We start from the raw sequence: 12,882 nt of genomic DNA on the forward strand, positions 1-12,882 counted from the left end.
CATTTACCTGAAGCGGAGAGCGTATGGTAATAACTTTATTTCCTTCTGTTGCATCTATCTGCACAACAACAGAATCTGAGTGATCACTCCGAGGATCCCTTACATTGTGCAGTCTTCTTCCTGGTTTTGCTATGGGAATATTTGCCACCTCTGTGTATCCTTCAGGTCCTGTTTTTACAACAACAAAACAACTAAATAAAAAACCCACCCCTTTTGTTTAAATATATACAAGCAGTAATATCTCAGCCCCAAAGACTTACAAGTTACATGACATATTCAGATTAAAAAGGATCAGCAAGTTTCAATCTACGCTTCCTGTGATTGTATCTCTTCATACAATGACGGTATCAGAAAACAGTCAAATATCTCCTTCCGTTGCAAAGCAAAGTTTTCCAGGAGGAATGCAGAAGACCGAGGTGGAACCTGAGTTGCTTTTTTTCTAGCAGCAGAGGGTTTTTGTTTTGTTTTTTTGGCTTTTATGTGCAAAAGCATCTAATTGCTTGTACTTCTGAAGTACTGTAGTCCAGTAAAAGGAAGGGTGCATCTTGTGCTTTTTCTGAATGCATGGGAAACACTGAACTTGGAAATCAGTTTCAATATTGAATATTGAAACCAAAATTGAAACCAATATTGCTCATTACAACTATTCTTACTCGGAACTGATTCTAACTCAAGCACAGGCATTTCTAGAATTGTGAATAGTTCATGTACTTAGTCTTGAGTAAATTACTCCCTACCAGAGTTGTTTGCCTTGTCCCCCTCCCTTCCCAGATTAACCCTCCTAAACACACACAACATTATTTACATCTTACCAATGCTCAAAGTGAATAGAGAACTTTCCTGGCGATACATTGCAGATAACTTTCCTCTGTGTGGGGTGTCCACTGTAGAGTATTCAAATTCCAAGTACTGATCAATTGCTATATCATGAATATCTTCTTTTGTAGCTAATCCAACAACCTGGAGATTTCTGCATGTATGAACTTTGAGGGGAACCCCCAGAGCATTTCTCACAGTAAAGGGAGCCTTGTCTTTTAATGCATAGTCATACGTAGAGGCAGTTCCTTCTGAAAATCCCTAAGATGAAGCAAGCATTTTCAAAGTATACATGGACTATAAATCTTCTTGGGCTACTCAATATTCTTAGTGAAGCTATCAGATATTAAAGTTGACCATTAACAGCAGAAGAACAAAAATGAAGTATAAGAAAGAAATAAGCTGAAAGAGATGGGGGAATGGTAACACAGAACTAGCTTGAGAGGTTTTAAGGGAGCTCAAGCGCTCGTAGACTGAATTTGATGAAGACAGAAAGCAACCCAGAGCATCAAGGGAGCACCATTCTACCAAAGCACTTGTTCCTGCTTGTAACCTTTAATGCTTTTCTTCCCCAACTATTCTATATTATTTCATTTATTTAAATATTCCCTAGACCACTGGACTTTAAAATACAACAAAGTGGTGCACAATATACAACAAAACATACAAGCAGCATAGTATAAATAATTATACACATCATAAAAATATGAACAGCAAAATATTGCAAAAGATTTTATAAGTAGTAAAATGGAGCAAAAGAAATCCAGGAAAGGCCTGGGCAAAAAAAAATGTTTTTCATGAACTGCTTAAAAAATATTGTTTTCCCTGTTATGCTGATAAAGGGAAATAGCTCTCCTTGACATGATTAACCAAGAATCTGAGTCAATGCCTTCCCTCCCCCCCCCAATGACATCAATTTGCAGCATGTTCAGTATAAAGGAAAACATTGCTCCCTTAAACAGTCAGTAGCTAAACTGAAACAGAAAGAGAAAAATGCCACCCCATAATATGTAATCAATAATTATCTTCTCCCTTAAGTTGATCAAATTACCACTTGAAGGGGCTTGATTACAAATAACCTCACCACAATGCATATGAAATTACCTTAGCTAGATTGCTAAAGACAGTAAGACAGCATTTGGATATTGTTACATTCATGGTATCCTTTGAAGATATATTGATGACACTTTGAGGTTCTGGTAGAACTATGAAGTCATCTCCTGGCAACAAACTTTTATCTTGTAAGGGGTTAGTCTTCATCTAAAGGAAATAGCAGCATTATTAAATTATTGCCCATTTGCAACTTTGGAAATTGAACAGCGGAGGCACAATTTTAAATTATGCTAACATTTAGGTTTGCAATTTTGCTTTAGACCAAGAATTATCTTTCTGGTTGGTCAATGGAAATATACAATAATACAAGTATTCCACAAAGATATTGACAGCTTCTAAGTATGTATAATTTAGAAGATTAAATGGTGAATTTAATGAACGCAAATGAAGATCAGCATTAAATTCATACATGTAAGGAACAGGAAGACTTGGCAAACATGCAATTAAATTTCAAATTAAATTTTAGAAACTTCTATTTCAACAGTTGCTAATAAACAGTCCATGTTTCAGAATCTAAACATGGAGTACAGAATGGTATATATTCAACAGAGCATTTGAATAATCAGAGAAAGTTGAACTAAATATTTTTTTAACTTGAAATATGATAGTTTAATAATAATAATAATAATCTTTTGGTGTGTGCTACTGCCATTTATGTTGTAAGCAGCCCTGAAAGCTTGTTGGGTTGTGTGACTGGTTAGAATTTGAAGCAAAGACAGAATGAGACTGTGCCACTACAAAACAAAGTCCAGGATAAGCAACTGCTAGCATCCTTAAATGAAGCCTTCCGCCAACCTACCAGGGACTGATGGGGGTTGTAGTCCAGAACATATGGAGGGCTCCTAATAGGAGAAAAGCTGCCTAAAATTCATGGCAAAACACACTTTGCTTTTAAGCTGGCAAAAAATTGTAATATCCAGACAGGAATAACAGTTTGAATTTTCATTAATTGTGTTTATCTATATTTATAAAAGGTTGCTTACTTCTAACTTTAAGTCCCATTGACGTCTTTCATTATCAACTCGCTCAATAAGTGGTTCCCAAACTGAATTTGTTTCATTGTAATAGTGAACCTGGGATACAATATTGAGAACATTAGAGCTAAAATTATTTAACATCAGGCTTTCAATCTACCACAACTAAGTCAAGCATAATAAAAACTTAAGAAACAAAATTCTACATGCACATGGAACAAGTACCTAAAAATAATTTAAAGGTGTAACTCAAATGATCATTAGACCTAGCAATGGCAGACCATGCCTCAAATATAAAGCATCAATTTTTATATTTACATACCTCCAGTGTCATGTCAGCTGTGGCCGCCATGAGAGAAGACCAGTTTTTCACTGATCCTGAAAATGTTGACTCAGCTAACAGTAAGGGGACAGTGGAATGCCCCAAACCACATTCCAGAGTGATCTGAACAGATTTCACCTCAACAACCAGGTTTTCCTTCTTCTCACACTGCTTGTTAGCACTGAATGTTTCGGTTGCTTCTGTGGCCATGTCAACACCAAGAAACCAATAGTGACACTGGTCAACAGACTTGATACCCCAGAGGTCCACCACATTGCAAGCAGTCTCACCAGATCCTTCATCCTTCAGGTTTGATTTCATGGCAGCCATGATAGTAATTACAGTATTGAGAATTATTGGTGAAATCTTTAAAAGGGAGAAAAAAAAGCTGAATTAACAAGTTTCGGTGTTTTGTATGCACAACATGTAACAATGTGTGTTTTATGGCACCACAGTGGTGTTCGGTAAAGCATCTACCAACTGCCTTGTGCAAGGAAAGGAATTTTAAATGGAACACTGGCCATTTCCCCTAAAGAGGCCTTCTCTGGCAAACTATGTGAGGCACACGGTGGGTTTGTCACTTCTCAAGTTTAGCCCATGCAGGAAACTTACAATTTACTTTGCAGGCACCTCCACTCTTGCCAGTCTTTAGTCTTCATTCATGGCAGAGGTCCTAGCTCCTTAAGAAGTCTGGAGGGTGTCCTCAGTTTTATAGCCATTGAACTCTGCTGCCCTTCTTCCCTATCCCGATCTATTCCAGGGTTAGTTTCCTGAATAAGAACAGGCACTACAGGCACTCTTTCTGGTGATGGTGAAAATGACCGACAAGAGGAAGAGTCTCTTGGTATACACTGTACAATGCTCTCTTAGGAGCATTAACCAGATCAGGAGTCTGAAATTTTAAAAAGTGTTGCTGTTCTGGTCTACATTTGGTGTTTTTGCTTTTCTTCTTTTTGTCTTTTTGGTTTTCTTGTGGGAGGGGACTCCAAGGAGGTGGTGGAATAAGCCCTGTTGCATTCTTTCCTACTTTTGTGCTTTGTACTTCCATCCTAATTCCTTGGCTAAATAGCCCATTAAGGCTTATTGTAGTCTAGTAATGATGCATTTTTTCAGTTATTCCTGTGGGAAATTGTGGGGCAAACTGCTGGTATAGGTAGAAGCACATATTTAGGCATGGACTATAAAGATGCACACTCATGCTCTCCTGGCAGCTGGTCTCAGCATTGTTGCCCATATCCCACAATGAGAAAGATCTTTCCTCCAAACACGGGAGTAGAGTCAGGGGAGAGAGAACAACTCTGGGTGAGGCGTCCCCCTTTCATTTGGGCCTCCTGAGGATGAACCACTTGGCTGGCTTCCTTCTCAGGACTACCTCCTGGGTGGGCCTTTGTGGTCTGTGCTTAGGAGTTTGTGTGATTTTACATGGAAGCTGGTTGAGCACCCATTGCTGCCTTTGCTTTCCCCCTCTGCCCTCACTGGGACAATAATGACAATAGTCTGTTAGGATTATTTATGACAGAAAAGCTGGAGGAGACTTTAAAGTGAAAGAACAAAAGGAATCAGTAAAGAAAACAAGAATAATAGGATCAAGCTTAGCACTGTCATGATGGAGTAGGAGAGAAATGTCTGCTGTGGGCTATGCAGCAAATTAAACTGAAGGAGACCAGCAAAGGAGGGGAGTCCATGCCAACGAAACCACGAGTTTCCTGCTTGGGCTAAAGGAAGGGACGACAAACCCAAAACAGCTGGCTGTCTCACATGTCCACCAGCAGAATCAAGGGCTTCCCATCTATTAGATTCATACAAATAGTCTCTACTGTATTATGTACGCTGGTCATTCTCTGAAAGAGAGAAGTGATATTACTGTTGACTGAAAACCGTCCCCATCAACCAAATCAGACCAGGACTGCACAGCTGAAAATCACTAATAGCTACAAACATTTGTTCAGATGGAATGAAGTAGAGTTTGAAGCTGCATTGCTACCAGCAAGGTAAATTCTTTTGTCGCTGGAACTGGCTGCATTTCCCACTGTGATACACAATGCCTTGGGTTAGCTGCCGCCAGCCCATTTTGATTTGTCTTCACTGGGTGGCCTGGAAAAATATTTATAATGTCTAGGGCAGGGGTATGCATGTATTTATTTTAGAACATTTTAACCCATTTAATTCTTTTTAAAAAACAATGTAAGTGGTGTACAAACTCAGCATACAACAAACAACAACACAACAACAACAGATAAAATAGAGGATCAGAATAGCAAAATATATGGTCTAACTTCAGTAACCAAGTTCAGTGGAAAGGCTGACATCTAAAACAAATAATAAAGCGATCGTCCCATATTACTGAAGGAAGGGTGTTGTAAAGTGCAAGGGTGGCATCAGAAAAAGGCACACACCAGAGTCGCCACAAAACAGTAGTCTATAAGGTGACATGTATTTTAAAACCAGTGTTAGGCCTTTCTGGAAATACAGGGGGAAATTGCCATTACAATACCATTTACTAACCTTTACAATAAATTCTTCTACTATCACTGTCACGTTCTGCATTTCTGAAGTATGCATCGCAGCTTCCATAGTCAGACAGCAAGGTTGTACAATCTTAGAAAATACAAGCATACTGTTAGAAATACCCTCAAACTTAAAACAGCATGAAAGTTATTTGATTTCATTCTAATTAAGATAAATATTAATGCTTTGCTGAAGTATCCTATTTTGCAATAAGGGGGAGGGAGTACTGAGAGAAAATCAGTAACTAAAAAGTATACTCTCCCACAAGGAGAATAGAAACTGGGTAATAATGCATTAGTATAAGCACAACTGTGCTGAACAGGGAGCAATAAGGAGCAAGCGTATTTACTGAACGGAACTAACTGCAGGAAAACCTTACATAAAGGTCTCAGCCATCCAGAAGGGTATTCCCAGATAATATAGCACTATATTAAATTGTGTAGAACCACCTTTTTCATTCCAGAACCAGCCAGTAGCAGAAATGCAGTGCCTCAGAGGTGCTACGTGGCTTGTGAGTGAAAGGAGTTGTTCTCTCTAACTATAAAAGATAAACTACAGTACAGAACTTACTGTTGTAATATTCCTCTCTTCTTTCTTTCGGAGGAAAGGGCAAGCCAGCACTTTCAAGTCATGCACTTGAGCATTCATACACTTATCAAGAGGGCTAGTTGACAAACTGAAATCACATTGGAATGAAGCTACTAAGGCAGGAGCATCAGCCTTTGTTAAGTTGGCAACGAACACAATTTCTGGTTCTATGATCTGTGTCAATATAGTCATGTTGGGCTGCAGTGATCCATCTAGAAAAGTTTAAAATTTAGTTCAATGTTGATTTAGCAGCCAGTCACCACAACAGAATGAAAAATATACCTCCATGACACCACCATAAAATACAATTTTTACAATAGTGTATTTCAGAAAATTTGCCCTAGTAGTTGCATCTAGGATTGAAATTGAAATACTTGTACAACTTGTACACAGTGAGATTACACGAGCACCCCCACTCAGCTCTCTTAGTCTTAATTCCCCTAGTTTACTGACGCACACCCACCAAACCTGAAAGTCAGTTGCCCTGTTGTTATCTTTTCATTCAGCAGCCTAACAGCCCACGGATAAAAGCTGTTCTTTACCCTGTTGGTGTGACTAAACATGCTTCTATATCTTCTGCCTGAGGGCAGGAGATCAAAAAAGTGCCGGCCAGAGTGTGAATCATCCCTAAGTATTTTCCTCTCTTTCCTGAGGCAATGGTTCATTGCAGGAAACTTTCTATTGTGGACCGGTAGAAGGAGATCATCAAATGTTGATTGACATTGTTCTTTCGCAATACTCTAAGGAAATGGAGTCTCTGTTGGGCTTTCTTAACCACCTGGGTTGTATTGATTTTCCAAGTAAGGTCTTCACTGAGATAAACTCCTAGGAATTTAAAGGAAGAGACTCTCTCCACACAGCCCTCCCCGATGTACAGCGGGGCTAGTTCTCCTCTCTTCCTCCAGAAGTCCCAACACCATCTCCTTTTTCTTGCTGATATTAAGGTGCAAGTTGTTCTCTAGGCACCATGTAGATACTTTTTGGACCTCCCCTCTATACAGTGATTCATCTCCACCTGTTATTAAACCCATTATAGTGGTGTCATCTGCAAACTTAATAATTGCAGTAGACGGGTCAGATGATACACAATCGTATGTATACAATGAATACAGGTAGGGACTTAGCACACATCCATGTGGTGTGCCAGTGCTGATTTTTAAGGAATTAGATGTTACTTGTTCAATCCTCACTGTTTGTGTCCGATCTATCAGAAAGTCTTTAATCCAGCCACATATGGTAGAAGAAAGCTTCATGTCAGTCATGTCATAAATGCATAAATGTGACTGTACTGAAGGAAATATTGTGATCCTTGCTACTAATAACTCTTTCAAATTTTACTTCACAATTTAAACATCCTGATAAGTCACTTTTCTCTGATTTCATAATGGAAAAGTCTAGTAAGTGACATGTGCTGTAAGTGACATGTGCATTTTCTGTTGATAGGTGTAAAGGGGATCCACTTATACAGGTCTACCGATGCAGGAAAGCATAATAGAAATACTTGCATGATCCACCCATCTACTTTTCAAAAAGTTGTCTAATTATTTTGGTTAGGTTGAACTAAACCAGGCACTGATTCACCACCCAAAGAAAAAAATTGCAAGCAATGTTATCTCCAAACAATGGAAAACAAAATAAATGGTTTGTTCACTGCAGTGCTCATAAAAGATAACTAAGACCAAATGACATTAGGAGGTGAACAGGGACACAGTTGACAAGCTCATTTTTGCATGCTTGCTTCAGAAAGATAGGAACATACTTCTCTAAATTTAAACTATATATAATGGGTGGGTAAAAGGCAAAGGTAAAGGACCCCTGGACAGTTAAGTCCAGTCAAACTTGACTATGGGGTGTGGTGCTCATCTCATTCAGGGCAAGGGAGCCGGTGTTTGTCCACAGACAGCTTTCCAGGTCATGTGGCCAGTAGGACTAAACCGCTTCTGGGGCAACGGGGCACCATGATGAAAACAAGAACACATGGAAACACCATTTCCCTTCCTACTGCAGCAGTACCTATTTATCTACTCACACTGGTATGCTTTCAAACTGCTGGGTTGGCAGAAGCTGGGACAAAGTAACAGAAGCTCACCCCGTTACATGGATTTGAACCACCGACCTTCCAGTCAGCAAGCCCAAGAAGCTCAGTGGTTCAGACCACAGCACTACCCACTCCATAATGGGTAGGATACAAAAACTGTGGGAGCAGAAGACTGCCCAAAGCTATTCCTCTCCACTGTAGCCCACTGAAAATAACCCTGTCACACAAACTGTTTAGTTGCCCAGAAACATTGTTGAAAAGTGCCAATATTTCAGATTAGCTTTTACTAACTTAATACACATTCACACCCTGGTTAAAATGTTAACTGACGTCAGTGGACTTAAGCATGCTCAACTCTGCACAGAGTATTCATTGTTATGGTTTTATTATTTCAGATGTGGAACTATGTCAATTGAGAGAGTTCTTTTGCTAACCTTTTTCTGGTCTAGGTTTGCCATGAGTGGTATATTTTAACTGAATCTGGGTAGATCTTTCCATCGACGCTGTTGGCATTGATTTAACAAAGAAATCTGCTACTGTCAATAGAAACTCCACACTGGCACACAAATACAGTTTGTCCAAGACAGATACGATTTCACTCCCATTTTTATCTTGCTTGTAGTTGAGGTCAATCATGACACTATCATCTGTGCCCTCTTTCTTATCTATCATTCTGAAAAATAAACAATAATAAAGCCAGAAAACAAGCTGAAGAACTGCTTTCCTGAAAGGATTTATAATTTAATAGGCTTCCTTGGGAGGAAGGGTAGGGTATGAATTCAACCAATGATAGTATTTTTCATCCAAATGCAACAAAAGATGATGCTACTTATAAATAAGTGATTCTGAAAAATTGCATTACAGTACTAAAAATATACATCTTCGAACAGTGACAAGTGACCACCTCTGCATTTGGGGACGAGTTAAAAGAAACAAAGGGAGAAAGTGACCTTGTGATCTGGCAACTTCATTGTAACTGAAGCCAATTGTCAGTTTTCAGCATTTTCCTAGTTTGAATACAACTTTCTTTGTTCACCCAGGGCCACCTAGCCCAGTCATTAGCCAAAAGGAACACTACACTAAAGGGAGTTTTCTTTCTCCACCCACCCACCAACATTCCCAGAGAGAACTCAGCTACCACTTCCCTTCCCTTGCATTGTGGCTCTTAAATACCGGTAAGCTATAAAGCCTAAAGCAGAGTGTGCACTTTATTTCATGTGCAACACCAAGTTACTTACTACAGGAGCTCTAGAAATATTTATAATGACATCAGAGTCTAACCTTGAGGTTGCTTTCTGAATCCCTTCTCTGAGATCATCCAATGTACATGTTTTCAACTTAGTATTAATATCCATAGAACCATTTGAAAATATCTGTCCTGATGATGTCATAAGATGCAGTCTGAGTTCTCCAAGACACAAGCTGTTATCGTGAAGTGAAAGCTGAGATTTCTACAAAATATATAAATAACCAAGGTAAAAGAATTATATGCAGAACATAGAAGACTGAAAGTGCATACAGCCTGGGCTTTGACAATCTACTTGAGGACAGAAGTACATGGGGGCACAATTGCTATTAATGCTTTAATAATTTAAATGTTGGCAAAGGAGAAAAAAAAATCTATATGAAGCACAGCTCCCCTAAGATTTTAATATTTCAAAGCTTGCCACAAATGGAGGAGACTGAAATGAAATAGGCAAACGAGATTCAGTGCGCTGGGTATATCATTCCCTCTACTGCTGATATTCAGGATGAGTAGTGTAGCCAAAACACCACCTGCTCACAAGAGAAGTATCATCAGGCTTAGTGGAGCCCAGAGGCTTGAAGAAGTACAAAAAAGGTGGGGAGAACACATAGAAGGCCAACTTCCCCCCTACTCCCAAAGGCTAACAAATTGTGCATGCTTACAACACATGCCTGCCTCACCCAGGTATGATGTTATGAAAAAGGGGGGTTAGAACCAAGGTTTCTGTGGCAGATTTTGTAAATCCATTATGCAAGATCTTAGTTGAGAGTGCTGGGAGAAGTGAAGAATGGTGTTGTGGGGAGGTAAAGAAACAGTCCAAGGGTTCGTCTAGACTTCCTTTTGTGCTGCACTTTCCAGGCATAGATCTTCACTTTAAAGCTGTGTCCATGTGGTTGTTTTATTCCTTTTTGGGTGCTTTCCCCGGGAAAACTGATGTTTTACTGCTGAATCGGGGCAAACTGCAATCCGCAGAAACCCCAATTGCCATTTAATCCAATTTAGCAGCAGAATGTGGGTATTCCCAGGAAAAGCAGCAGGACCAAAAAAAGAACCACTTGGACACAGAGATTTAAAGTCTGAACCTGTGCCTAGAAACGTGGCACAAAAGGAAGTCTGGATGAGCCTACAGAGGCTGAAGATGGAGGAGACTGGAGCAAGAAGTGTCACTGAAAGCAGAAAATGCAGCAGAGGAAAGGGGTGGACAAATAAGTGAAATTAAGAGACAATGAGGAAGAGAGGAGAACAATCTGTGAACGTGGGCAGCGAATGGAGCTGGAGAGGAGCAGAACTGGCAGCAAAGAGGTGACAAATGGAAAGGAAAGTGGCAGAGGAAGGAGGACACTGTGGGAAGGGAAGTAAGAGGCATCAAAACTTGGGATTGTGTTTAACACTGAGCTCATTAATGAAGGCATACAATGTTTTAACTTATAATGTTCTTTTTCTTCAAACGCTATGATTTTATCCAACATTATCTTTTCTTAATTCATATTTACTCCAAAGGAAACTGTTTTTCATGTTGAGGTGAAACAAACCTGCTCAACATCAGAATTGTAGAGAACAATGGAAAGTGATTCAAAGTTGAATTCAAACTTAAGGGTCACACTCTCCTTAGGCTGTGTTTCATGAAGATCTCTTTCTCCCGAAATGATGAGGCGACCTGAAACATTTTAGAGATAAAAAAGTAACACTTGAATCTGCAGCATTTTGAAGATCAATGCACATCAACTGTGCTAAGATTTAAAAATTAGCTGCCAACTCTTCTTTGATCCCATAAACAAAATACCTTGCTTAAGACCAAATACAGTATCTTATCATAATTACTATATACAACTTAGCTCAACTTATCACCTTCATGGAGATCAGCATCAGTTGGGATTTTGCTTTGTTTGAGCATCTGAGCTTCTGGTAATGTTGACTGTATAACCCTGCTAGGCACAGCAGCTTCACCAAGATTTTCCAGCAAAATTTTCATGACCAGGGTCAAATCATCTTGGGTGAGAGAGATCTGTAAATAAATCAATCCATTTTTCCCCTCAAGAAAGCCATTTTTATGAAAGCCTTGTATTTAAAAAATACATTGCAACCCCCATTTTCAATCAACACCTGTATCGGACTCAGGATTGCATGGCAGTTTCTTGAAGTTGAGGACTACACTCTTTAACTGTCAGGTAACAGAATTGGGGGACTTTACTCATGCATTGTGCCCCCACAGCCTATTACAATAAAAAAAATGCAAGCAGTCCTTGTTCTCCATGTAATGTTAGTCACATGAACAATGTTATGAAAGTAAAAACCAATGTATATCCAGTAGCAAATCCTGGAATCCCAGCAACCATGAAAATTCTGTTTGGTTGAATCAGTTATCACCTACTTCATATTGTAAATATTTGCCCATGCAAAAACATGTCAAAGAACAGTCAGGAATACTTCTATGTAGAGCAAACAGTATTATGTCAAACAACCTTCATTGTTAAGTAGAGATAAACCTAGCTACCAGAACAAATTATTGGGCTCAGTAAACTCTTTTCATGGCAAAAGCAGCAAGTGATTAGGTCAACGACTATTAAGCCCTGAGTTATAATTATTCTCTCAAAATATTTGCAATAGGTTTATCTCCATCCAGAACATGGAATTATCAAGACTTCCCATGGCCTTACCTGCATAGGCTTCAAGTCTCCTTTAACTGTAATCCCTGGTATTTGTAGGTACCAAGCTGCTGCTAAATTCCTCTGGACTGACAACAACAGATTTACTGGCTGCAAAATTTCAATATCTGGCTGAGAACCACTGCCTATTGTGGTCCTACAAAACAAAGGTTGAAACATTAGGGGACACAAGATATCTGCAGTCTCTCCATCCATTGCTGAAACCAAATACATGGATTATTTGGTCAGCTCTATGAACTATCCCCTTGTGTACTAAAAGCAGCCCTTGCCCTATGACTGTTTCTAGTCAAGAACAAGAACCACCTGGCCCTCTGTCAGGGTTTCTTTAGTTGTGATTCCTGCATTACAGGGGGTTGGACTAATTGAACGCTGGAGTCCCTTCCAGTTCTACAATTATTAGAAATGAAGATTCCATTATACTGAATGAAGCCTTCGCCCCATCAAGTGTAGTACCATATACTATTGACTGGCAGCAATTATCCAAGTTTAACTCAGGCAGTATTTCCCCAGCCCTGAAACAACATTTCAAATGGAGAAGCCAGAATGGGTGGGGAACCTGTAGTGCTCCAGAGTATACTGGAAGACAACACTCCTTCATCCCTGACCATTAG

The 12,882-nt window shown here is 39.4% G+C and overlaps 1 protein-coding gene across 2 annotated transcripts in view; it reads right to left on the reverse strand.

Moving 5' to 3' along the window:
* Positions 1–12,882, reverse strand: part of VPS13C (vacuolar protein sorting 13 homolog C) — a 116,043-nt gene that overhangs the window by 34,473 nt on the left and 68,688 nt on the right. For both annotated transcript variants that reach the window (XM_060282438.1, XM_060282437.1), the window contains exons 45-56: positions 12,263–12,407; positions 11,454–11,610; positions 11,138–11,262; positions 9,641–9,810; positions 8,794–9,032; positions 6,304–6,533; positions 5,731–5,823; positions 3,226–3,591; positions 2,913–3,002; positions 1,921–2,076; positions 813–1,077; positions 8–168 (exon numbers count right to left, since the gene is read on the reverse strand). In XM_060282438.1, the coding sequence (XP_060138421.1) occupies positions 8–168; positions 813–1,077; positions 1,921–2,076; positions 2,913–3,002; positions 3,226–3,591; positions 5,731–5,823; positions 6,304–6,533; positions 8,794–9,032; positions 9,641–9,810; positions 11,138–11,262; positions 11,454–11,610; positions 12,263–12,407 (2,197 nt within the window). The remainder of the gene's footprint in view (positions 1–7; positions 169–812; positions 1,078–1,920; positions 2,077–2,912; positions 3,003–3,225; positions 3,592–5,730; positions 5,824–6,303; positions 6,534–8,793; positions 9,033–9,640; positions 9,811–11,137; positions 11,263–11,453; positions 11,611–12,262; positions 12,408–12,882) is intronic.

This window comes from Zootoca vivipara, chromosome 14 (assembly GCF_963506605.1).
Source record: "Zootoca vivipara chromosome 14, rZooViv1.1, whole genome shotgun sequence".
Classification (NCBI taxonomy): Eukaryota; Metazoa; Chordata; class Lepidosauria; order Squamata; family Lacertidae; genus Zootoca; species Zootoca vivipara.